The sequence below is a fragment of the Lissotriton vulgaris genome, chromosome 8, assembly GCF_964263255.1.
Source record: "Lissotriton vulgaris chromosome 8, aLisVul1.2, whole genome shotgun sequence".
In the NCBI taxonomy this organism is placed as follows: domain Eukaryota; kingdom Metazoa; phylum Chordata; class Amphibia; order Caudata; family Salamandridae; genus Lissotriton; species Lissotriton vulgaris.
In genome coordinates this window covers 6,958,785-6,986,040 of record NC_141696.1, presented here as the reverse complement: position 1 = coordinate 6,986,040, position 27,256 = coordinate 6,958,785, and the positions used below count along the sequence as shown (strand labels likewise).

The following is a 27,256-nucleotide window of genomic DNA, read 5'->3' as shown; positions in this document are numbered from 1 at the left end:
AACGCTTAGAGAGTTGACCAGGAGTTCTGCTAAATTCATTTGGACGGATAAACAAGATCTTGCTTTTAAGCAAATTAAAAATGCGATTGTCAATGCTCCCACTCTAAAATCGTTCTGCATTAATAAGAAATGCATTATTACTGTGGATGCTTGTCTATATGGGATTGGAGGAGTTCTGAGTCAGTGTTCTGATAAAGATGAGTGGTGTGTGGCATTTGCATCAAGGACTTTGTCTTCCACAGAAAGAAGGTACTCAGTTATTGTAAAAGAGCTGCTAGCTTGTATTTGGGCTGTGGAACATTTTAGAAACTATGTGTGGGGAAATAGGTTCATTTTGAGGACGGACCACAAACCATTGGTGGGTATATTATCTACTGGTGGTGAATGGAACTCTACAGCGCGGATAAAGTACAAAGTTCATAGGTCGCACGCTACTCCACCATTCCAGCGTGTGTACCCCAGGAGCATCACGGTAGATGTAGTTCTCAAAGCGGGTGCGCTTATCGAAAGTTCAGAAGTGTGATGCACAGTTGCAGGCCAACTCTGGACACCGGTGTTTGTGGATAATTGTCCGTCATCAGCAGAGTGTAGGATGAGTTTCAGGGGTTGCTGTGCAGGCTGCCAAAGTGTTATCAGGTATGGTACCTCTCCGGGCGCGTAGGGCGTTACCTGAGCTCGTCAGCTCAAGGCTCAAGGGAGCCGAATTAAGTACAAAGTTCATAGGTCGCACGCTACTCCACCATTCCAGCGTGTGTACACCAGGAGCATCACGGTAGATGTAGTTCTCAAAGCGGGTGCGCTTATCGAAAGTTCAGAAGTGTGATGCACAGTTGCAGGCCAACTCTGGACACCGGTGTTTCTGGATAATTGTCCGTCATCAGCAGAGTGTAGGATGAGTTTCAGGGGTTGCTGTGCAGGCTGCCAAAGTGTTATCAGGTATGGTACCTCTCCGGGCGCGTAGGGCGTTACCTGAGCTCGTCAGCTCAAGGCTCAAGGGAGCCGAATTAAGTACAAAGTTCATAGGTCGCACGCTACTCCACCATTCCAGCGTGTGTACCCCAGGAGCATCACGGTAGATGTAGTTCTCAAAGCGGGTGCGCTTATCGAAAGTTCAGAAGTGTGATGCACAGTTGCAGGCCAACTCTGGACACCGGTGTTTCTGGATAATTGTCCGTCATCAGCAGAGTGTAGGATGAGTTTCAGGGGTTGCTGTGCAGGCTGCCAAAGTGTTATCAGGTATGGTACCTCTCCGGGCGCGTAGGGCGTTACCTGAGCTCGTCAGCTCAAGGCTCAAGGGAGCCGAATTAAGTACAAAGTTCATAGGTCGCACGCTACTCCACCATTCCAGCGTGTGTACCCCAGGAGCATCACGGTAGATGTAGTTCTCAAAGCGGGTGCGCTTATCGAAAGTTCAGAAGTGTGATGCACAGTTGCAGGCCAACTCTGGACACCGGTGTTTCTGGATAATTGTCCGTCATCAGCAGAGTGTAGGATGAGTTTCAGGGGTTGCTGTGCAGGCTGCCAAAGTGTTATCAGGTATGGTACCTCTCCGGGCGCGTAGGGCGTTACCTGAGCTCGTCAGCTCAAGGCTCAAGGGAGCCGAATTAAGTACAAAGTTCATAGGTCGCACGCTACTCCACCATTCCAGCGATATACTTGTTTTTTCTAAGAATAATTCTGAACACCATTCTCATCTTAAAGAAGTATGTTCTAAGTTAGAACAATATGGTTTAACACCTTCAATGCTAAGGCAATTCCCGCTGGGCGCTGAGCATCCTGAATCCCCATTGTTCATGACAAGGTCAGCTCGTCATAAGCACAGCTCCAGTGTACTGCATGACGAGCTGACCTTGTCATGAGCATCCAAAAGGTTAACAATTAAGGCTAGCAAATGTAAATTTTTCTGTAAATCTGTCGAGTATTTGGGACATACCCTTTCTGGAGAAGGGGTTGTACCAAAGAAAAATCTAGTTGATGCTATTATGAAAGTGCCAGCTCCTGATAATAAGGAAAAGTTACTCTCATTTGCAGGGTTATGTGAGTATTATAGCAAATATATTCAAAATTTTGCTAACAAGAAGGAAACGCTTAGAGAGTTGACCAGGAGTTCTGCTAAATTCATTTGGACGGATAAACAAGATCTTGCTTTTAAGCAAATTAAAAATGCGATTGTCAATGCTCCCACTCTAAAATCGTTCTGCATTAATAAGAAATGCATTATTACTGTGGATGCTTGTCTATATGGGATTGGAGGAGTTCTGAGTCAGTGTTCTGATAAAGATGAGTGGTGTGTGGCATTTGCATCAAGGACTTTGTCTTCCACAGAAAGAAGGTACTCAGTTATTGAAAAAGAGCTGCTAGCTTGTATTTGGGCTGTGGAACATTTTAGAAACTATGTGTGGGGAAATAGGTTCATTTTGAGGACGGACCACAAACCATTGGTGGGTATATTATCTACTGGTGGTGAATGGAACTCTACAGCGCGGATAGCCCGGTTATCCTCACGTCTTCAAGAATATGATTTTGAAATTGTTTATGTACCGGGTAAGAGCAATGTTACGGCGGATTTTCTCTCGAGATTACCCTGTAGTGATGAGAAGGTTTCAACTATTGATCAGGATGTTGATGTTGTTGCTTCTATTGGTGACTGCATTTCTCAGGAGTTTTTAACTTTAAGTGAAGAAGAGTGGTTTGAGGAATTAAATAGGGATGCTGTGTGCCAGCAGATTTTTGACTATGTAAGAGAAGGATGGCCAAATAGTAAGTGTATTTCTGCAGAGTTAGATCCTTTTTGTCAGGTTGCTTCTAAAATTGAAGAGTTTGGTGGTCTTTTGTTCAAGGCTGGCAAGATAATTCCTCCTTCTTCTTTACAGGAGAAAATTGTGTTACTTTCTCACCAAGGTCATATTGGTATGTCGTCTATGAAACGCCTAGTTAGGGAGAATTTTTGGTGGCCTGGCATTGATAAAATGATTGACAGAATGGTGAGGGACTGTTCACACTGTATTAGTAGTGATAAGATGCTTCATCTATCTTCTGCTCCTCTTAAGCCTGTGAGTTGGCCTAATTTTCCTTGGCAGAAGGTAGCATTTGATATCTCTGGCCCTTTCAAAAATCTGCCGTTAAATGCTCGCTATGCTTTGGTTTTGGTTGATTACCACTCGAAATGGCCTGAAGTAAAGTTTGTTTGTAATGCCTCTTCGCAAGTCATTATGCTTTTCTTGAAGGAGATTTTTGCTAGGGAAGGTTTCCCGGAAACATTTATCACTGATAATGGTACGCAACTTGTTTCTTCCCATATTGAAAATTTCCTTAAGAGTTGTGGTATTAAAAATCATACGATCTCCTTATATGAGCCTAGGGAAAACGGCCAGGTTGAACGTTTCAACTGAGTTCTTAAGGATTGTATTAGTAGTGTAAATTCTTATGGTGATGATTGGTTGGAATTGTCAGGAAAAGGTTGTGGACATATCGCATCACACCCCACTCTGTCACTGGTGTGAGTCCTTTCAGACTTTTGAAAGGAAGAGAACCCTATTCTGTTATTTGTCCCTGGTGGATTAAAAAGTTGAACAAAAATGGTTCTATGGTTGATCTTGAATGCATTGCCAAACGCGTTGAAGATAAACAACAAAAAATGAAGATCTTGTTTGATTCAAAAATGAATGTCAAAGTTCATGATTTTGTGGTAGGAGAATAGGTGAGGATTAAAAAACCTGGTTTCCTTACCAAGGGGTTTTCTAAATTTTTTCCTCCCATTAAGGTGGTTAAAGTTTTTAAAAACAGTGTTGTCACTCAAGATGGAAGAGTTTGGAATGTTCGTAGAGTGGCTAAATGTCCTGATACTTACTATCCTGATACTTACAAGCCACATTGTTCTCGAATGTCTTGTCATGATAATAATCTGGGAAGGTTGGTACACAGTTATAATAAGTGTCCTCAAGATTCACCACAAAATGATTTGTCGATTGCCTCTAGAGTTAAAGATGATGTTAGACCAAAAAGAATACCCAGTAGGTATTTAAATTAATTTCTTTTTGTTTAGGGATAAGATGTGTTGCATTCTTTAATTATTTAAGTTATGTTTTCTATGTCTACATATCTTGTCTGTTTGCTGGAGCCTAGAATGTATGATGCGTGCCTGCATCTTACATGCTGGGTTCCAGATTCTGTATTCAACTGTTTCATCCAGGATCTACTGTGTAACGGACGTGCTGCGCTTCTTCTACTGATCTTGAAATAAATACTTGTTTTTTTATACAAATTAAAGCTTCATCTTTTTAATAGGCTGCAAGATCAGATCCAACGTTTTTCAGGTTTCTCTTCCAGATCTTAGTTCTCAGGGGTTGAGTAGGGAGTCGTTTAATGGTTTCCGGGACTTGGAATGAAATTACATAATGGTCAGACCAGTCGCAAGAGAGTATCGAGTCGAGCTGAGTGGAGTCCATTTTGGAGATTATTAGGTCAAGAGTTGCACCTTTGTCGTGTGTCGGGCTTTTGCATATTTGATTGAGATTGAGGTCCGTGAGGAAGGATTTGAGGCTTTTTACCCCCAGGTCGTTGTGGTTGTTCCAGTGAAGGTTGAACTTGCCTAAGAACATTTGCTTCATGTGTTGGTTGTCATTTAATTCTAGAATGTCCATGAGGTGTTCTATGAAGGTGAGGTTATCTCCCAGAGGATGGTAGAAGGCGTGTAAAGAGCATATTTGATTGTTGTTGTTGGCGATGTTTAAGCATAGGTATTCGCACGATTATAAAGCCGGGGCCTTGGAATTGGTCACTGTTAAGCCGATCTGGTGTATGCATGCTATCCCACCGCCGAGCCTGTCTGTTCTGTCTAGTCTGGTGATGTCATAGTTAGGGGGTAGCAGAATGTCCATGATGGGAGTAGAGGTTTCCTTTAACTAGGTTTCTGTTAGGATCATAATGTCTGGTTTGTTCGTGATAATTAGGTTAGCTATATCTGCTGCATGTCTAGAGGCGGACCTGCAGTTTAGGAGGATACAGCTTAGCCGTGGCTGCAAGATTATTGAGGTGGGTTTGGCTGTGATGGGGATTCTGGTAATGTTATTTTCAACAATGCCTCTGGAATTTATTCTGGTGGCTCTATGAGTGTTGATCGGGATGGATTGTATTCAGGAGACTGTAAGGGAGTTAACTGGACTCACCACAAGTCCCGTACTCAGATGGGTGTGGGGCTGATTGTACGAACGTAGGAGGGCCGTTAGATCTTAGTCAGATAGCGGGTTTAGTCCCCTGATAGGGCGGGAGATGGCATTAGGGAGTAGGACTGTGCTCCAACGTGGGGAACCCAGAGCTAGGAGGTTTGCCGGAAGTTGTTGGATGATTATTATTGTTCTTAGGGGGTGGATATGGGTTGTGATCCTGTTTAAAGCAGGAGGACTTGGATTGTAGTACAATAAGGTCTTGAAGGGATTAGATGTCTGATTTGACCTGTTGAAGGGCTGATAGAATTGAGTCAAGTCTGGTTTCAGGTGTGAAGGTTTCAGTATTGGAAGGTTGGACAAAGGGAGTAGACTGTGTAGTGTTTTCTAAAGATATGGGAGTGACCAGAGCAGAGGTGGAAATGGAGGGGCTGATGGGCCAAAGGGGGGAACTGTGAGTAGAGGTAGGGGGGGAGGGTGAAACATGGAGATCAGGGAGACTGGTTAGGGGGGTCAAAGCTGGGATCCAAAGGTGAATTGGTGGGGCTGTTCATCTGAGGGGAGGTGCTGGGAATAAAGGTGATGGGGGAAGGAGGGTCCGAAAGTGTAGGGAGAGGGCGGAAGGTGGGATCCAATGGGGAGTTGGGGAGGCTGTTAAGCAGAGGTGGGGTGCTGGGATTAGAGGTGAGGGGGGATGGTGGGGGTGAAAGTGCATGGTGAGGAGTGAAGGTGAGTGAATTGGTGGTGATACTACGTGAGGTGGTTGTAAGGTGGAGAGCGTTGTTGGTTGGGTAGTCGGTGAGGTTAGAAGGTAATGTCAAGGGAGATGGGGTCTGGGAGTTCTGGGTAACTTCGAGAGCTGGATGGGAGTTGAAGATATCAGCGTGAGTGGATGGAGCGGAGTGATGGGTTAGAGTGACTCTCTCTTTAATGAGCGGAAAAAAGTGGTCGATCAAGTTGAGGTTGTGGTTATTGGATTGGATTAGGATGATACCATTATGATAGATATTGACGATGGCAGCTGCATTGAGGAATAGGGAGGGGAGGATGTTTTCTTCAGTTTAGATACCTTAAAAAGAGCGAGAAAGGCTTTTCTCCATTGAGCTCTTCTCTTCGTGTAGAAGATGATGTCATTCTTAATGGGCCCGTTATTCATTGAGAAGTAAGGGTCAGAGATAGGGGTTTCTGGATGAGATTTTAATAGGTTGTGTTTGAAGCCTTTGGCTGCCTTTTTTGAGAGGTGCGGGGGGTATGTGATGGAGTATGGGGAATTCGCCAGAGCTCTCCATAGTATAGGTGTTCCTGAAAAGGCGGAGGATGGACCGACGTGAGGTAGACTAAGCGGGATGTGCCTTTAAAGGCGGTCTTAAACAGGGTTGTATGGGTTGACCTATAGGGGGAGGGGCGGCAAGGTAGTGAGGAATGCTTCACTGATGGGGTCGAAGCATCTAGGTTTGAGAGAGAAGCTGACCTAGGTGGGGTGAAAGTGATTGTGTTGTGAATAGAGGTGAGATGGTCCAAGAAGTCTATATTGATTAATGACTGGTGAAGAGTTAGCAATTGTAGACCGTTTCTATTTCAGGACAAGAGAGGCAGTCTAATTTTTCTGAGAAATTTGTTGTGGCCATTTTGGGAGCTCTGTAGAGGAGGCAAAGAAGTCCTCTTTCGATTACCATTGAGCAGTGACTCCAGGGAGGAAGTCCTTTTTCTACTTTAAGTCTCTTTTACTACTGAAGTTCTGTTGCGGCCATTTTGTCTAAACATGGAAAGAGATCCGATATATTCCCCATGTTAGGGAGTGATGGGGCCCCTTCCATAAAAGACTGAGCATGTCAACCGAAGGTCAGTATTTGCCAGCCCCCACCATGATCTGTAATAGGATGTTTATGTGGGTCCGAATTTCAGGGTTATACAGGAGACAGACCAGGCCTTTAGTTAATTAAGCTGCTGAACCAACAACTACCTCCGGTGAGAGCGGGGGACAACCAGGGGGGTGGGGGGCAGAGTCGTGCTGACCCGGTACCTTGAATCAGGAGAAAATGAGCCCAAACGCGTTCCCTCCCCGAGCCAGGAAGGAGACCCCAGTGTCTCCGCGACTACATACCTCATGCAGCTCCGCCATCCGACTCCTCATTGAGCTCCAGGATCATCTCTGCCAGGGGCTCCAGAGCTCTCGGTCCACCGGAAGTCCACGAGACCCACGGCAAGGCAATGTCCAGGCGCTCCCTCTCACCTACAAATAGGGTGTCAGGACACCCGAGCGCCCATTTGCTGATCTGCAGAGTCGCGCCTCATGATGAGAACGGGGGGTCCCCTGCAGACAGTTAAAGGAGGGGTCAGCGATGTCACAGCTTCCGTCCTACGGACTGCGATTTCAGCCCCCAGGCGTCATCTAGGTCACGGGCAGTCGGGAGCGTTGTGGCTCATCTCACGGCTCTCCGGCGGCCCAGAAACAGCCAAGTTCCAAGAAGCACCCTGGCCACAGAGCTCGTACTTCAGGTGGGCACCAGCGAGGAGGAACGCCACTCCAGATGACAGCGTTCGGAACCCGAGCAGGGAGAGCTTCAGTCTCAAGCGCTCTCAGGTAGTGAGGAACGATGGCAGCAAGCAGGGACTCGCCGCCGGTTCTTCTGGTCATCGGGAGCAAATGGCGGGTCTTTGCAATTGGCAGTCGGCGACCCCAATCCTCCGGAGGCAGGCAGGCACTGTGTCGGAGGAGCCAACAGCTCATTGCAGCGGGTAGCTGACTTCAGCGGCAGCCTGGCCATGCAGGAGATCTGCTGAGCAGTGCCTGAGCCCAGGCAGCGTAGGTGCAGGTCGAAGAAGTAGCGGTCGTCGATCCAGCGGTTAAGTTGTATGTCCTTTTCAGGCATGTTTCGATGTGGGTGTGCAGTCCGGACCAGGGGCTAGGGAGGAGAAAAGCAGCTGAGGCGGATTTAACAGGGATAACTACCAAATTGGTAATCCCCAAACCGGGAGCTCCTCGGGAGAATTCTACTCAGCAGCCATTTTGAAAGCACATCTTACAGATGGCCTTCTCTGCCGCCTGCTCTGCCTTTCATCTTACAGCTCCCTCCTGCAGAATGTGAAGAGCACCTCGGAGCCCCCCGCAGAGAATGAAGAGGGCCTCGGAGCCCCCCGCAGAGAATGAAGAAGGCCTTGGAGCCCCCCACAGAGAATGAAGAGGGCCTCGGAGCCCCCCGCAGAGAATGAAGAGGGCCTCGGAGCCCCACCACAGAGAATGAAGAGGGCCTCGGAGCCCCCTGTGTCTCACTGACATTCCTCGGCCTCGTATCCAGCAGTCGGTCTGGTAACAGCAGGGAGACTGGTCGGGGAAGGAGACCTCACTGGAAGGAACATACCTGCCCTCTAGTTAAGACCTATTCCATTCTATCCCAAATACCGGAGAAACAGGCTTTAAAAGTGCCCCTCTGCACCATGACAGCGGCTTCTTTCATGGCCATGGATTGGGGCTCGGGTACCCCCACTTCACCAACCTGACTTAATTCACAAATGTTATTAATGAGAGCCTTTATCACAACGTTAACTGAAAAGAGGCAATCATATAAACATTTATATACATTTTTAAAATATATGTCTGAGCCCCATCAGCAATGTATATTTAGAAATCAATGACGTGATAAGAGCTGCTCAGCTCTGTACCTCAGTGTCTGTAGTTTGCAGTTTGGATGTTTTAGGCCTTCACACAACTTCTTCACTCCAGGGTCTCGCAGCTCTTCATTGATGGTCAGGTCGAGTGCTGTGAGAGATGAGTTTATTTCCAGGACAGAGACGAGGTCTTCGCAGCATGAACCGGTGAGGGAGCAGCAAGCCAACCTACAGGACAGAAGAGATATGGAGAGGAGTAAAGCAGAGCACAGACAGGGGCGTCACAACTTCAGTTTTATCTTCATGGAGAGGTGTGGCTCACTGGTTAGAGGCGGCAGACCCGAGTGCAGAGAACGGCCCGGGACCAGGGTTCGATTCCCGACGCGGCAGGGTCTTGGACCAGGATCAGCGGACTGATAATTCTCGCATCGGTGCCTACTCCGACCAGGGAGCACACTCGGCAACTCTGGGCATTAGCTTGCCTCATCTCCACAACGGCCCCACACAAACGCCGGGGATGCCTGGTTTCACCTTGGAGACCCCCAGGAGGGACTATCTCACAGGGAAAGCCAGGACGGGTTCCCCAGCGGTCTATAGCGCTACGAGGCCTCCGGGTAGCAGTGCGCTTTACAAGACACAACAATTTACAATTTACAATAAAGGGTATAGTGACTATGGCTAAAATTGCCGATATTAGTAGGATTCCCGTTGACGAGAAACAAGCATATGATGGTTGGAATGTGACTCGTTACATTACTAGCCTCACTGACAAGGCTAGACAAAGAAGATCTTTACCAATTTGGACTGTACCTCATAAAGGTAACTTATGTTTGCAGATAAATGGTCAGAATAATAAGAATAAACAGGAAAAGAGTGTTTGTTCTCATACCTATGTCTACTCCCCCATTGATTTCTTCTCCGTTGGTACCATCTCAAGGTACATATTTTGTTTGTCACGATAGGGCCTATACATGGCTTCCCGCCTATTTCTCAGGAACATGTTATATAGCTTTTCTTCTTCCCACTACATACACTGCTCCTTCAAGTCATCACAGAAAAAGATATGGTAGAGGAGTAATTGATTATGGAGACACAGCTGGACAAGAGGTAGGAGACTTTATTAAAGGGTTTCTTCCCTTTTGGGGCCCAATGGCCAATAGCAGAAATATCAGACAGCTTGTTCGTGTTGTCGAGGCTACGATAAATGTGACTTCCGGAGCCTTGAGTAACTTGACGGCTGAACTTCAGGCGGATTGTCTTATGACTTTACAAAACCGAATGGTTTTAGACATCGTCCTTGCATATAGAGGAGGAGTCTGTAAATTGATTGGGTCTAATTGCTGCATTTACATTCCTGATAATGCTCCCACTGTATACCAAGCCATTTCTAAGTTACACGTGATTTCCGAGTCTATTCATAAGGACACAGGAGATTGGTCCGTGGTGGGATGGTTTTGGGGACTACTGTCCACATAGGGATGGAAAGTGTTAACTTTCCTTGGAATGATTCTAGCCATCATTTTCTCTTGCTGTCTCTGTTTGCAGTGTGGCCCCGCCATTTGTGGTCTTTGTGCCACCTTGTGTGTTCCGAAGCCTGCTTCACAGAAAACAGAGAACATTAGAATGATGTTGCAGCAACAGCTCAATGACCTCATGACCATTGACATTGACTCAGATTAACTTGAGTCCTTTGTGTTTTGCCTGAATGGCAAAAGGAGGGTCTGAGGTTCTGTGATTTTTGACTTCGCTTCGTAGTCAGCCCCCATTTTGTGACGGCCACCATTTTGTGTTGCCCTCACTCAGGCGACACGGCGAACATAGTGATTTTGCTTTTCCAGCTGCTCGTCTCTCCTGTTAAAAAGTAACCCTCTGTCCTTGTTTGGGAAACCGATGTCAGGGTCTGGCCGAGTTAGTTAATCCATGTCTAGACTGAGTGATCCTTGTCTTAGTTGATTGTTTGGGTCCCACCATTCTTCCTTTACTTTATCTTATTTGACTGACCTCCACTATTCTCTCTGTGTATTCTCCTATTACACAACCGTCCTTTGAGGCTTGCAAATACGTCCTGCCACCTGCAAATTGAATTACATGCAGTAGCATTGATTAACTTGAGGGGAGGGGAGAACACGGGGTCTGAAAGAAGGGCGTACACAAGATACTTGATAGCTTGTTTTTGAACTTTTCTCATTTGTCAGTTTTGTATGTTTTGGGAGTAGGCATTGTAAATATGTATGATATATAAGATTGTGCGCCACGGAATGAAGTGGCAGTCTCCTAAGAATCTACTCTCTGTAACTTCTTGGACAACTGTGCTTAGCTGCAGCTAATAAACCTGATTTTCTACTCCTAACGGAGTGTCTCGTGTCTCTGTCTGACAAGGCAGGTGAACCCGGAGATTGTAGGCGTGCCCTGCGCCGCTCGGCCCATAAGGCCAAGTTCTCCACATTTCAGACAGTGTTGGGGGCACACCTGGTGTCCCTGTGCATATTCCAGTTCAAACCAGTTGCTGGGGTCTGGTGTGAAGCTGGACAAAGGGGAAGGGTATAGCTACCCCCTCTCCAGGTCCTCCCATAGGTGAGACCTTAGAGTTAGTCCAACCGGTAAACTTAGTATAAGTATAGGAACCCAGTCCCTAGGACTTTAGATTACCCTGGACGAAACTCTGCAACATATATCCTACGACATTTTGTTTCGACTAGAAGACGGAAGGATCTCCCTTTGGGTCAAGGGGTGACTCCCCTGTTCAAACACGCACCAAAGAAGCATCTTGCAGGTCAGCATTTCTACGGCTCCCGCTGGATCCTGAAGGATTTGTGACACAGGACATGGACTTCCAGAAATCTCAGAGGCCGACACGAGATCACAGCAAAGCTGAGACCCACAGCCATCACGAGAGACATGGGACCGGAACTCCTGGATGCCGTGCATATTTGCAAGTGCACCTACTTCCAGAGCTTTCCTGAAGTTGTGCATTGGGCTATTTGTAATCGAAGCCCTGAGCACCATTTCCACTGAAGATTGTATGCCTACACTCCATGAGTGTTCCGTTGGCACACTTCTAGAATTTCCTCTTGAGGCCCCTTTGCGATCCCTGGTCCATCGACTGGTGGGTCCCTTCGAAGGTAACTCTTTTGTTTCTTGGGCTTCCCTGGTTGCTCCAAAAGTGCCCTGACTCACCTCCAAAGGGTGAGTCCCTCAGGCCTTGGTAGTCTGCTCCGAAGTCAATATTTGCATTCTGCGTGGTTTGATGTTGCCAAGGCTTGTTGGGTCCAATCCGAATATCAATGCTGCAGCACTCGGCATCCTATGTGGGACAGCTCAAATCCAGCTCCTGGTTGTCGTCGACACCTCCTGGTCCTCGTGGCTGAAGAGTCAAGCTTCACCTCCTGTACCTGAAATCACCCGACATCGGTGAGCAACTTCTTGTTGCCTCCCTGGTCACTGGAAAGTGACCCAGACTCTGTCCCCTCTGCTTTCTGATTCTTCAGATCTTCGATCTACCCTTGGATCCATCCGGACACTTTTATCTGGTCGCCTGCAGCACTTCTTTGCAGCTCTCTATAGCAAACGACAACGAAACTCGACACGAAAAGACACCTATGCACCCGGCTTCCCTGGATGAGGAAACACGAGTACTTTGGTGCTCCCGTGGGTCTTGACTCTCGAACTGTCCAGTACTGAAGGGGTTTGATCCTAGTCCACTCCTTAGTGTCCCTAATCTTTCAAATTCAAACCACAACTTTCTCCATAGAAGTCAAGGGTGATCCGCAGCTGTATTTAGACACTGCCTGCGTCCCCCGTGGGGGTCTGCAGCATCCCTACCTTGGGTGGTTTCTGGATGCCCCAGCGATTCTACAGGTTCTAGGCCTTGTCTCTATAACTGTAGTGGTACTTATACCACTTTCTTAGTATATGGTTTGTGATGCCCCTAGGGTTAAACGTATACTGTGCTAGTTTACTGTGTGCTAAATAAGTTTACTGTTTGTACTTTTGCCTCTAGCCTCATAAAGAGACTAGAGGGATGTGTTTAGAATAAATACATATCTTTTATATATATACCTGGTGTGATTCTCCTTTCATTTGGTCATTCATGAGATTATAGACTGGTAAAACAAGCTGCTTTACATTCCTTCAAGTCTTAGCCTGAAGGCTGCCCTCTACAGCTACCACTAGGATAGCTTTCTATATAGGTTGTCTTTAAACCTACCATCAATAAGGGTTGTTTGGACTGGAGCAAGGTGCCCACTAGAATAGCGGACATCATATGCCAGGCTAACTCCTCACACTGGGAGCTTGCCATTACGAACTTCACAGCACTATAATGGCTACACTGAAAACTGTGAAGTTTGGTATCAAACTTCTCAGCCCATTAAACCCACACTGATGTCAGTGTGGGATTTAATGAAAAATGCACCCAGAGGGCATCTCAGAGATGCCCCCTGAAAAATGACTAGCCTCTGGCACACCAGGCTGCAACCACAAGACGTGTTTCTGGTCCCCTGGAGTGGGAGTCTGCGCTCCCTGAGCCCAGAAACAAAGCCTTTCCTGGTTGGAGGTTTTCACACCTCTCCAAGCCAGGAAGAGCCATCTGTGGCAGGGGAGCGTCAAAGGCCTGGCAGCCTTTGTAATGCAACCCCCAGCCTCTCCTGCTATCAAGAACAGGCCACCTTCCAGTCTCCCCTCCCTTTCGGCAGGATGACGGGTGGGGAAATCTAGCCAGCCCAGGAGGCGTGGCCACCTCTGCCAATCCCACCCCTCAGATGGGGGAGGCGAGGTGAAGCCCGCTCTTCAGTGCCCCTGATATTGCAGATGGCTGGCACTCCCCAATCAGGACTATGGATTGTGCTCACTCCCTCAAGTGGGGTGAGCACACCAAGGGTGTAGTCACCCTAAGGTCGGTAGCCCATTAGCTACTGCCCTCAAGACCCCTAAAACGCCCCCTAAATACAGTATTCAGGGGGCAGCCCTGAACCAAGAAAGCAGATCCTGCCTACCAACAAGAAGAAAAGAAGAAGAAGAAGGACAAAGATCCGTGCAGAGCTAACAAGATGACGACGCCCACTGACTTGGCCCCAGCCATACAGGAATGTCTCCCCTCGGACTTTCTCCAGCGAAATCCTGTCCTGTCCAGCAGTCAGCAACCTCACAAACGCCGGAGGACCTGCCTTGCTTCACTTCCCAGACTGTTTCTCCTGTGAACACCGGACGTGTTTAAACTGCAGCTTCTGTTGCCAGCCAGAGACCACAAATCCAGCCCACTCTGCACCCGCTGAACCCGGCCCGAGCTCGAGTGGAAAAACACCACGAGGAGGTCCCCCCGTTGATACTGACTCAAGATTCGGTGACCCCTGACCTGCCTCAAGCCTCCAGACGACGCCTGTAGCCTCAATCCAGAGGACCCCCCACCGCGACCAGAACAGGTAAGAAAATCCAACATCACAAGGCACCCCTGCACCCGACGCCCCATGGCCTTGTGTACCCAAACCAACGGTGCTTAACCAACCCCCGACATCCCAACATACCCCTCGAAGTGGTAGTCGCACCCAGAAGATCCTCGTCCCGAGCCTGCAGTGCTTCTTTGTCCCGGAGGTTCTCCATTGGAAACAACAGGGCTCCCGACCTCAAATCAGCACCCTGCACCCGGCCGCCCTAGTGCCACTGAGGGTGCACCTTTGGTGCTACTTTGGTCCCTAACTTGCCCTGAGCTTAACCCTAGAAGCTTTTCTCCCACAACCCAGTGACCTGCTTGTCAGCAGCCACAAACTGGAGGCCCCTATCCCCCTTTGGATAACATTGGGCCACAACACAGTGCACCCGGCCGCCCTAGTTCCACTGGGGGTGCAACAACAGTGCATCACTGACCCTGAGGGACCCCTGAGTCTAACCCCAGAACCTTAACTCCCACAGTTGTTTACTTACCTGCAAACCGATAACCTGTTTTTCCTCCATAGGATAACATTGACAATTTTCCCTCCCAAAAAACAACTGGGTGGAGTTTTGAAAACTAAAGATAATCCTTAAAAATTGTACAAATACCCAAAACGTGTTTTCTCACCTGTTTTCAGGACATGTCCCAGTGCTGAAGCTAGGCATCCAGCACTGAGGTAGAAAAAGTAACGTAAAAGTAACTTACCTGCAATTTGTTGAAAAAACATATTTATTTCAATTTACAGATCCAAAAAGTTACTAAAGGGGGAGTTTTGAAATCTGAAAATATTCTTTTGAAATCTCACGAATAACCAAAATGCATTTACTCACCTGTTTCTAGGAAATGTCCCATTGCTGAAGCTAGGCATCCAGCACTGAGTTAGAAAAAGTAACGTTAAAGTAACTTACCTATAATTTACTGAAAAGGCCTATTCGTTCCAATGTACTGTATTTGCTAAGTGTAGCATACTACTTCCCCCCCTGTAAATCAAACAAACTACAATTTCTATTGAATTTTCAAACTGTCCTATATCCAGTAACTTAATACTGACAAGTATTTAATACTTACGTGTACCAGGCCTGCTTTGTTCTAAAAATAAACAGTATATTTTTATACAAACACAATTGGCCTAGAGTTTAGTTCTTGAGTGTGTGAATCTATTTACTGACTGAGTGTGTACATCAAATGCTTAACACTGTCCTCTGATACTGCCTTATGCTCGACCAAGCTACCAGTTTAGAGAGTAAGGTTCTATCTAACTTTAACCTCTGCCAAACCTCTGGAGACCCTTGGACTCTATACACACTGTACCTCACTTTGGTGCAGTATACATAGAGCCAGTTTCTTACAATATTTCGCTATACTAATTTACGACAAATCCTTTATGGGTACCGGAGTAGCGTGCTACTCATCAAAAAAGCGTTTTGATGCCTCATCAGGTGTAGTAAGCGCTATATAAATGAAATCACAATACAATACCATTCATATATCTGCTTGGGACTTGAAAATATTTCATCGCACTTTGATAGCCATTTTGTAGGCCGAAAGAAAAGGAATCTGTACTCCAACACAGATTTTCTCCATGTGTATAATAAAGGATCTCAGTAGTAAACTATACTGACTTTACCTATGATGGCCCACTCTTATGATGAGACCTAGACCAGGTCAATAACTAACGCTACAGAGTCCGGCTACACCGGGCTACATGTGCACAGTTATTGGCACTGGCGTAAGGAAAATCGAGGGGGCCTCCCTGCACGGTATGCAGAGGGGCCCCCTCCAGGCTCTATCAGGAGCTCTCTGGGAAGAGTGCAGTGCCGAAGGGGCCCTCTGGAGCTTAGGGCCCCCCCGCACTGCGGGGGCTGCAGGGGCCTGTGTTACGCCCCTGGTTATTGGCTGCTCACAACTGTAGTCTCACACGTGCATCCAACAAAAGTGTGCAAGCGCGTGTGCACACATGTTCATGTGTAACTAGCCAAATGCCCCTTTTGCTTGCTTTTTTGCCGCAGCCTTGTCTTAAAAGGCATATGTGAGAATGTATATTTATTAAAATTACTCACTAACACTTTACGGTATCCCCTACAGATGACCTTCTGTCTTTTAGGAAACAACTAAAGACACTACTCTTCCCTAAATCAGAATAAATCATCACTCAGTGTGGTTATTGTACCTCTCAGCATCCAACTTTAGCGCCGTGATATCCTACTCAGGATGATTGTTAGCGCTCTATAAATAAATTAAATACAAATACAAATACACGGAAGTATGCACAAAATACTTTGGTCATGGAACAGTCAGTAGCACCAATACACAGTGGTCCCCAAGGGGAGACCAGACCATTTATCACGATAGGGGATTACCAACCACGACCTAAGTCGAGACAGCACACGAGAGACATAGAAGAGTCAGGATGCAAGGAATCACCCCAGGTGAGAGTCTAGGAACCCTACGACGGTCGTGTGCAAAGGGGTTACACGAACGCATACTCAATACTGATCAGTGGGTACATCACGGTTGAAGTCTGAATACAGATGGATGGAAGAGTCAGTTGGAACCCAGAAGTGAGTTTGAGTCGAAGAGCACCTGTAAACCCACAGGTAAGCCCTTAAGTACCCTAAGGTGAGGGTTGGGATGATTCAGGAGTCCCTCCCAGAGGAGGGGTCAGACAATCGGGAGGATAGACCCATGTCCTTTGTCCAGTTTCGTGCCAGTACAGGAGCCAATGACATAACATAACATGTGTATTTGTACAGCGCACGTTCACCCCAACAACGGGGCATCTTGGCGCTGAATAACAGATGTTTGTTGTTACCCAACTCAATGGTACTCAATATATCGACCCCAAATGGATGAAAGGCTGAGTGGACCCGCCCGGATTTGAACCTGTGACCAAGAGGTTGAGCATAGGCCCCTGCAGGGGACTCATTAGTCCACTGAGTCACCAGACCCGACTAATGGCTCCCATATCTGGTTTGAAATGGAGTATGCAAGGAGGGCAGAAAATGTGCCTTCCAGCAGACTATGTGGCGCTAACCGGCGCCACCACCCCAGCCTAATACAATAAATCCTGTCTGGGAGGTGGTCACACCTCCCCGTGACAGGAAACTTATTGTCCTACCTTCCCCTGCTCGGGCTTGGCCCAGCAGCAGGAGGGCAGAATCGTGTTGGGGGTCGGCTACAGCCCTAGGCTGCTGTAAGGCTCTGTAATATTGGTCCTGGGAGCATGGCGGGCTTCCCGGAGGGGCCCCACAATGGATGAAATCATACTTCCAACAGTGGATAGGGTGTTGGGGGTATGAGTCCAACATTTTTTGATACCAAACATTCTTAGGATCGTTCCAGCCAGTTTAGAGATGCTCATTGCATAAGGGTCATTGCCTCTTTATATTGTAACAGCTGTTTCACTTACAAAGCTCGGAGATTGGACTCGAGGTTTGTAGGAGTGGTCTGCTCATGCAGGGCCACCCTCACACTCGTAACTGCGCACCGTGCCTTAGGGACTGAAAGGCCTGCTAGAGGGGTGACTTATAGGTTCCAAGTGCAGTGACGGTAGATATAAGGAAACATATATCTTTTTGGGAGAGGTGCACGCACCAACTCACACAGGCTGCAATGGCAGGGCTGTGGTCATAGTGTGGAGGGTCCCTCGTACGTGTTATAATACACAGGGGTCCCCTGAGGTACCCATTCTCTAGGTACCTCAGTAGCATATACTAGGGACTTACAAGGGTGCCCCAGTAGCCAAATAGGAATGTACCAGGGTATTCACCATATCCAATTTAGGGAGGAAGCTCAGTGACTTGGGTCTGATTAGCAGGATCCCAGCCAGACTAGCCAGAAAACAGTTATGACACCAGCAAAAAGTGGTGGTTACCATGAAAGCAGATCCTACTTTCCTACACATTGCCCTCAAACGTAAGGAGATGAGACTAACCTGGCCCATTTGAGTCTTCATTTTCTAAGTGTTAATATCTGGAGAGTCCACCTGCATTGACATGGTTACTCCCAGGTCTATGTTCCACTGTATAGTCCATCCCCTGTAGGGAAATGGACCACCTCAAAGTTTGGGGTTTTCATTGTTCATCTGATTAAGCCACAGGAGGGGCTTGTGGTCTGTCTGAACAATAAAGTGAGTACCAAACAGGTATGGCCTCAGCTTCTTCAGGGCCCAGACCAAAGCATATGCCTCCTCTCTATGGCTGACCAAAGTTTCTCCCTGGGGGGGTCAACCTTCTGCTAATGAAAGTTGCTGAACCTTGGACCTCTGCATTGAGTTGGGACAACTTATCCCCCACCTCCACCCCAGAAGCATCTGTTTGGAAAATAAAGATCTTGGAGTAATCAGGAATTTACAGAATAGGAGCAGTGCACATGGTCTGCTTTAGGTCATCAAATGCCTTCTGACATTTTGTTGTCAACAAGACTTTCTTGGCCATCATTTTGGGTGTGAGATCGTTAAGAGGAGTCACAATGGACCCATACCCCTTAACACATCTTCTGTAGTACCCAGTCAGGCCTAAGAAAGCTCGGACCTGAGACTGGGTAGTAGGATTTTGCTCTCCAATGGTTGAACTTGGCCTCCAACTACCAGGTGGTCCAAGTACACAACTTTACTCTGCCCTATCTGGCACTTAGTGCCCTTGATAGTGAGGCCTGCTTTCTGCATGGCCTCCAAAACATTCTTTATGTGGACCAGATGATCCTCCCAGGTGGAGCTAAAGACAGTTATATCATCTAGATATGCTGCACTATAGGCGTCCAGACCTGAGAGGACTTTTTTCACCAACTTCTGAAATGTAGCAGGTGCATTCTTTAAACAATGGGTATTACAGTAAACTGATAATGCCCAATGGGGGTTAAGAAAGCTGTTTTTGCCTTGACATCCTCAGACAGTCTGATCTGCCAATAGCCAGCAGTCAGGTCAAATGTACTCAAGAACTTGGCTGAGGCCAAGGTGTCTATGAGTTCATTTGCCATAGGAATTGGATGGGCATCAGTCCTAGTCACTGCATTGAGGCCACTGTAGTTGACACAAAACCTCATCTCTTTCTTGCCATCTTTGGTGTGTGGTTTTGTCACCAGGACTACTGGGCTAGCCCAAGGGCTTTCTGAAGGTTCAATGATCCCCAATTCCAATATTTACTGGACCTTAGTCCTGATACAGTCTCTGACGTGGTCAGGCTGTCTGTAAATGTTGAACTTCACAGGCAGACTCTCACCTGTGTCCACTTCATGGATACACCGGCTCGTTTGACTGGGTGTCAGCTATTGCCAAATTCTAGTTTAAGGGATCTGAATATTTGTTAGGTTTCCATAATGAAGTATAATATCGCCTATGTATTTTTTAATGTTATGTTTAAAGATTTGTAGTATTGTCTATGTCTATGTTTTGTTTTTTGTACTTTTATGATTTTAAGTAATCGAATAAAGTGGATTGACTGACCGACTTACTGACTGACTGGGTGTCAGAGAGAACATGCCCCTTTTTTTTTTTTAAACTCTGTTTATTGATTTTCTAACAAAAAACAATACAGGGGATTGGATTCATGATTCGGTGAGACAATACCTGTGGCAGAAAAGAAATACATTGATGGTACATGGCAATTCAACATTACAAATAATAGCATTGGCGATCATCAAAGTAAATACAGTGGAGATCAGTTAGGGGTAATGCCAGGATATAGGTATGTAGAGGAATGGGGCACAGCACAGTACACGACTGGGGAGTGTCAGGGGTAAACATCTGATGGTGATAAGCACATTGACAGTAAATAATGTTGTATCGCGGCATTCGGTAGGGTATGAGAGTATACTTGTAGCAATAGAATCGAATCTAGAACCACCCAGTGGTTGCTACAGTTGTAAGGCAAAACCAGTCAAACCTGGGCAGCAGCACTGGTCTGGGGGGCCTCCCCGTCTGGGCTCGTATCTCGATCTGAATGGGCCAGTAGGTAACTCACCAGGGGACCCCAAATGTCAGTAGGCCTGCTAGAAAGTAGGAGTAAGTCAGTGAAAGTTACGTATTGCTCCTGACAGTAAGTCATATCTGCGAGCCAGTCCTTAAATTTAGTGGCCCTGCCACGTCTCCATCTACAAGGAACGCGTCGTTTCGCTAGGAGCAATGCAATATCTAGGAATTTCCTGCAGGATTTAGGGATATGTGGTGTGTGTCCTAGGATCATTAGCAATGGATCAGGATTTATGGATTGTTCAGTAATTGATTTGAGGGATTCATGCACTTGCTGCCAGTAGTGGCGAACGGGAGGGCACTCCCATGCAAGATGTAGGAAATCAGCATGCCCCGCACGGCAACGCTCACATCTATCATTGTCGGATAGGCGGAATCTGTATTTTTTTACCGGGGTGTAGTAGAGACGTTGTAAGAATTTATAATGGATTATTTTGAGTCTGCTACTGGATGATATTACAGCCGTGAGGTTACAGCAATGTAACCACTGGTCGTCAGTAATCTCAGTCGCTAGCTCAGAAGCCCAGTGCATTTGAGCCCTGGCGTCCGGATCCGGAGTACACGCCCTGATGTGGCGATACATGCCCGACACCAAGTGTGAGCCATCTTGTGAACACAGCATGAAGTGCAGCGGAGGCAGGACCTCTGGTTCATTGGGAAATTCAGGGAGGATGTCCCTCATCCCCTGGCGCAGCCTTAAATAGTAAAACATTTCAAGCGGATTGTAGGTGTGAGAAGTAAAAAACAGATCAGAAGTTTTAAACTAGCCGGCAGAGAAGAGGTCTCCCCAGCTGGTAATTCGTAAGCGCTCACAAAGCAATCGGAAGCCACGTTCCTGTAGGAGGGCAAGCTTAGGGTGATATGTCAGCGGCAACCGAGGAGAGTACAGCAAGCTGCACGTCAGCCTCTTAGCTATGCGGCTCCAAGCATCTATAGTGCATGTGACGGAGGTAAATGGTGTCGTTATGGAGGAGGCCGGACAATAGAGGAGTCCATTAAGGGAAAGAGGATGTGCCATCCAGTCCTCCACCGCGAGTTGTGGCATGAATGGAGTGGGGATCATCCAATGATAGGCATAATGCGCTTGAGCACATAAATAGTAGGCCTCAAAGTCAGGCACATAAAAACCCCCTTCATCGTATGGCTGAATCAACATGAACCATTTGAGCCGCAGGCTCTTGCCTCCCCAGAATAAGCGACATAGCTCCGACTTCAGTGTCCTAAAGAAGAAAGCTCCATGGTAATAGGGGATGTTAAGGAAGAGATAAAGAAAACGGGGTAGTACTTTCATTTTGATAAGTGAAGCCCTTCCAGCCATGGAAAGTGGAAGGGTGATCCAGCGATCCAACGATGCGATAAGTTTTGTAATTGCTACACCGTAGTTTGAACGCATGGTTTATCTTTATCACGTGCAATCTGAATCCCCAGGTATCGTAAGTCCGATCGACACCATTCTAGAGGATAGTCGAGGGGGAAGTCAGGGACCGCGTCAGTGAGCGGGTAACATTACGACTTAGCCCAGTTGATATGTACACCAGACATTCCACCAAATACAACGAATTCCCTGAGTGAGGAATTGAGGTTTGATGCTGGATCCTTGACAAATAATGTCATGTCGTCAGCATATAACGACTCGTCGATCTGGCGCTGGAAACAGCGAAACGAGCTGTAGCGGTGCAGTTGGCGGAGTCTACAAGCAAGTGGCTCGACCGCTATCGCAAACAAAAGTTGGGATAATGGGCACCGCTGACGAGTGCCCCTAGAAATGACAATAGAAGGTGAAAGGCGGCCGTTAATCAGAACTTTCGCTGTCAGTTGTGTATAGAGCAGTTGAACCCAGGAGATAAACAATTTAGGGAATCCCATTCGTGTTATAACGGTGAACAGGTATGGCCACTCGACCGAGTCAAAGGCCTTGGTGGCATCTAAAAAGACCGCTGCGACTGGTAGGTCGGGGTGCACTGTGCAGAGCAGGGAGAACAGAGTGCGCAGGTTATGGGAGGTGGATCGACCCGAGACAAACCCAGATTGGTCTGGTAAGACAATCCGGGTCATAAGAAGAGATAGTCTGGAAGCCAGTACCTTCGCTAGTATTTTAATATCGCAATTCAAGAGCGCGAGCGGGCGATAAGAATCGCAAGCGCTAGGGCTTTTGCCAGGTTTTAATAATGAGGTAATGACGACCTCGCGCATTGAACAAGGTAGAATGCCGTCCGCTAGTGACTCCTCAAAGACCTCACGGAGAACAGGGGCCATGATGTCGATGTAGGCTTTATAAAACACCGCCGAGAGTCCATCTAGGCCGGGAGCCTTTCCATTCTTAAGTGACATGATAGCATCACGGATTTCACCAAATTCAAATGGGGCAGCCAGGAAGGCCCTATCGCCATCACTGTTCCAGCAGAGAGCTACGTCGCTCAGGAAATCATCATATGGCACATCAGCGGTCGTGGCAGTGTTGTAGAGTGCATGATAATGAGAATCGAAAGCAGAGAGTAGGTCATCTGAGTCTCTGACCGTGTGCCCTTGGTTGTTTACGACCTCAAGAATCGTGTTGTGGGTATGTGAGGCGCGTGTCATTACCGCCAAGGCCTTGCCCGGTCTGTCTCCTTCACAGTATTTTCTAGCCTGCCAGTGTTTTCCTTTGAACTTCGCTTCCCTGTTGGCCTCAGCCTCGTAACTCGTAAGTGTGTCTCTAAACTCTGCATGAGCGTCACCACCGTCCCCCTCTACCATCCGAGCCTCCAAGGCCTTTGGTTTACTATCGAGGTCACGGATCGTGCACTGAATGTCTCGCAGAACTCCGGAGCTTTTTGATATGCAGTATCCCCTTACCGTTACATTAAATGCTTCCCAGATGTGGTCGACAGAGTCAACAGAACCCTTGTTTCTAGGAAAAAATGCGGCGATTTCCTCGCCGAGTTCAGTGCGGAACACAGCGTCCAGCAGGACTGCTGGCTGCAATCTCCAGTGTGGCCTAGGGTTATCCCACCCAGGTACCCGTAGGTGCATCATGACAGGGCTATAATCGGAATACGTCCTTGGGAGGTGTACCACCCAAGTCGCGCCTGCACAGATCTCTCTACTTGAAAAAAATAGTCCAGTCGTGCCCATGTACCTGTCAGTGACGTGAAATGTGTACCCTCTTTCTGGAAAGGATGCAGATAACGCCATGTGTCCACCAAGTCACCCTCTGAATGAACGCCCTCCAAAGCCTCACGGGACCTTGGCTTGTAATGCGCCACTCCATCTGCCCTATCCAGGTGAGGGATCAACACTAAGTTAAAGTCCCCTCCCCATATAACGTGTCGGGACCCTACATCTAGGATTTTGCCCCAGAGCGTGTGGAAAAATAATGGCGTGTCCGTGTTAGGTGCATAACAATTTACTAGAGTGATCGTGTCACGGCCCAGCCGCCCCCACATCAGGGCAAAACGACCCTCCGCATCTAGTAGCTCGCCATGTGCTTGAAATGGTACATTGCGTCTTATCAGGATAGCTACACCTCCTGCATAGGTAGAGTAGGAAGAGAAAACACAGGCACTAGCCCATTTGTTGGCAAAGGTAATGCGAGTCTGTGGTGACAGGTGTGTTTCTTGCAACATGGCAATTTGAACTTGATGGCGGTTTAAGTATGCAATCACATTTCGGCACTTTTTAGCATTGTTAAGACCTCTTATATTCCATGATATACAGCTCAATTGTGCATCAGACCCCGATCCCGCCATATGGTAAAGTACATCATATAAATAAGGCATGCCATAGTAGAGTCAGTAAAACCATCTTTTCTCAGATAAGAACAAATACCACAAAGGTCCACCAATCGCCTTTCATCCCCGTTAACTAAGACCTCCCCCACAAAAAAACCTAACCCCCCTCCCCTCTCACTACTGCATCCCAATCAACAACATCAAGGGCGCACAACCACTTCTCCCTCCGATAGCCTCCCGTTCTGTACCGCCCTCAGTGGAGGCCAGGGCAGGGATAGTGGTCCCTGGAATACTTTACCACTGGAGAAGTCATTTAGTCCCGAACTGTAGGAATGTGACCGAGCCCTCTGAGATATCGGTTGAAGGGCCAGACCCATCAGTCCAGAACAAAAGTAGACCGTCCCACAGAGGACACAGCATGTCAATCATCCTCAGCCACTACTGGTGGGTCGTCCTCGAGGTCTGCTTCGCCGTTCCGACCCTCCCGCTGTGCTTTTCGGATCGCCTTCAAGTAGTCCTCTGCTTTTTGCGGATTCGTGAAAAATCTTTGCTTCCCTCGGTGTGTCACTCTCAGCTTCGCCGGGTAGAGCAGAGCATAATTCAACTGGGCCTCACGTAGTTTCTTTTTGACAGGCAAGAATTTGCACTAGAGGAGTGAAATCGGGGTAGATCGAGAATGTGAGTCCATTGTAATGCAGGTTCTGCTTGTTCCGAGCCGCTCTCAATGCAACATCTCGATCGCGATAGTTCAACAGGCGAGCGATGATTGGCCTGGGCGGCAGTCCAGGTTTAGGGACCTGTGTGCCCTTTCAACGATGAATTGGGGTGAGAAGGCATCCTCTCCCACCGACCCACTGAGGAGCTTCTCCATGTACAGTTCCATCCTACCCGTGTCTGTGGACTCCGGAATGCCCGTGACGCGGATGTTGTTGCGTCTGCTACGGGCTTCCAAGTCCTCGTTCTTGGCTGGTATAACTCGTAGTAAATTATCCATACGGGCAAGCTGAGTCGTATGGGAGATGGTGACATCATCATTGTCGGAGATCCGCTGTTCCGCTGTTGTGATCCTCTCCTCATGCTGGTCGACTTTATGTACTAGGGCATCCATCCTGGAGGACATCCTGTCCACTTTCCCCACCACGGTGGCGAAGCCCTGTCGCATCTCCTGTAGTAGGTGGTGCATGTCTAACTCTTTGGAGGGAGAGGTTGTGGCAGCAGTGTCGGCACCACTAGGGCCCGGCTCGGCGGGAGATGTCTTCGATCCTTTCTTCGCGCCCTCAAAGCTTATTTTCGTCTGGCGGTTTTCGGGGCGGACCATCGTGCTGGTGCGCCGTCCACCGCCCGGTGTCCGTGGATCCGCTGATGTAATGGTGGGGGTCTCTAGCCCTAGTAGGGCACCGTGATACCAGCTAACGCACCTCCGAGCAGGGCGCTTTTCTAATGCTGTGTCCTGCGTCCCTCTGCGTCAATGAGGCCTCGCAGTATAATAAAGGAGTATGGCAAGCAGTCCAGCCAGGCAGCAAGTAGAAAGATATCGGGTATGGTGGGAACTATCTACAGGTCCCCGCTGAGAGCGGCTAGGATCCACTTGCAACAGGTATAAGCCCGCCCAGTCCAAAAAATAAGCTGAATCAGCATGCAGAATTGGTAGCGCAATTCGTTTGGATGAAGCACACAGGATAAAAAATGCTGGAGACGATGCACTTCCTTATCTGTGGCAGACTCGGTAAATACACCGCCCCGGACCGCGGCACCGCAACAGGGCAATGGAGCTGTACAGTGCAATGGGCCTCGCGGTGACTAGTGATCTCCCGCGCCGACCCCACAGCACCTTCACAAGCCACAAGTCATTAGACCCCAAGTTGCTTCAGGGGGTATGAGGAGCTAATGCGGTGCTCACCGCAGCAGGGGGGAGAGCAGGCGGTCTCCCGCCATACACAATGCTCGGCAGTCCCGGGGAGCACTTTTCGACAAGGTCCTCCCTCACAGTCACCGGCAGCACTCGACTTAATGCGCCTCACCTCCGCCGAGCCCCAGGATGATTCCGCTGTCCCCCACAGAGTGTCCCACACTCACGCAGATCAGGGTTGCCAGGGCGGCAGTGCTGTTGTGTGCGTCCGACCTCGCGGGGTTGAAAGCGCACCCTCTGGCTAGCTCCGGCCCACCCGCCCGACACACGGGCGCAACGGCAGGCAGGTGTCCACAACGAGGGGGCAAGCAGCTCAGCCCACAGGAGCCTCCGAACGGCAAGGCTACATGGAATCGCCAGCAGGAAGGGTGAAGGGCCGTATACCAGAGCAAACAGCCGAGGTCACATCAGTTCTCGCAGCCGGGACTGCGCCCGGGGCCTACCTCCTCGTGGCAAGCACCGGCCTCACATACCAGCCGCCAGCCGGACCCTCCCTTTCGCCAGTGGTCCTGTCGGCAAAAGTTGTCGGATCGTTTTCTCGGGGCCGGTTGCCTCCAGCAAACCGCCAGTTGGACCGATCGTGGACGAGCACACTCCGCACCGATGTACCAGCTTTAAAGTGAGTTTACTCTCCAGTAAGGTAGAATAATGTAAGGTTAAGTGCGCCAGGGAACAGGAGCCACGCAGTTAGGCGGCCATTCCGTGTGTGCGCCCTCTAGCGCCAGAGAACATGCCCTTAAACTGACTGAGGACTTTCCTGCAATCAACTTGTTGCTGGGCACTGAGGCTGCCCGCCAAGGCTACGTCTTCAACTGCCTCATGAACAGCGTTCTGAGAGATGAAATCAGAGAGAGGGTCACTTACTTCTTCCTGCCCCTCATCAGTGGCCAGGAGCAAACCCTTGTCTGCCCTGTCCACAAAAGGTTTCAGGTGGTTCAAATGCACTACCCTGCAGTACCTGGGAATGCCAAGGTTCACCAAGTAGGTGACCTGACTTTTCTGTTCAAGGATGGTGTGGGGGCCACTCCACTTGTCTTGGAGAGCTGCTGGGGCCACAGGTTCCAACACCCACACTTTCAGTCCTGACTGGTAGACAGCCAGCACAGCCTTTTGGTCATGCTAGGCTTTTTGTAGTTCCTGACTGGCCTCAAGGTTTTTGCTTGCCTTCTAATTATCTTTCTTCCACATTCTTCATGTATTCAGCCATGTGAGAATGCAGGCCAAGTACATAGTCCACAATGTCTTACTTGGGGGGTTTGAGAGGCTGCTCCAATCCCTTCTTCACCAGACATAAGAGACCCCTAACTGGATGCCCAAACAAAAGTAAAAAAGGGCTGTAGCCAACCCCGGTTTGTGGGACCTCTGTGTAGGCAAGGAAACAAAACATCCATTTGTGCCTGAGCTTTTCTGGGAGTCCCTTGATCATACCCTTTAGGGTCTGGCTGAACCATTCAACAAGCCCATTAC

General features: G+C 48.3%; 1 protein-coding gene across 1 annotated transcript in view; it reads right to left on the bottom strand.

The window, feature by feature from the left end:
- The window catches only part of LOC147693211 (NACHT, LRR and PYD domains-containing protein 3-like), a 187,135-nt gene that overhangs the window by 108,919 nt on the left and 50,960 nt on the right, over positions 1-27,256 (bottom strand). The window contains exon 2 of the mRNA XM_086933609.1: positions 8,829-9,002. Coding sequence (XP_086789735.1) covers positions 8,829-9,002 — 174 coding nt within the window. The remainder of the gene's footprint in view (positions 1-8,828; positions 9,003-27,256) is intronic.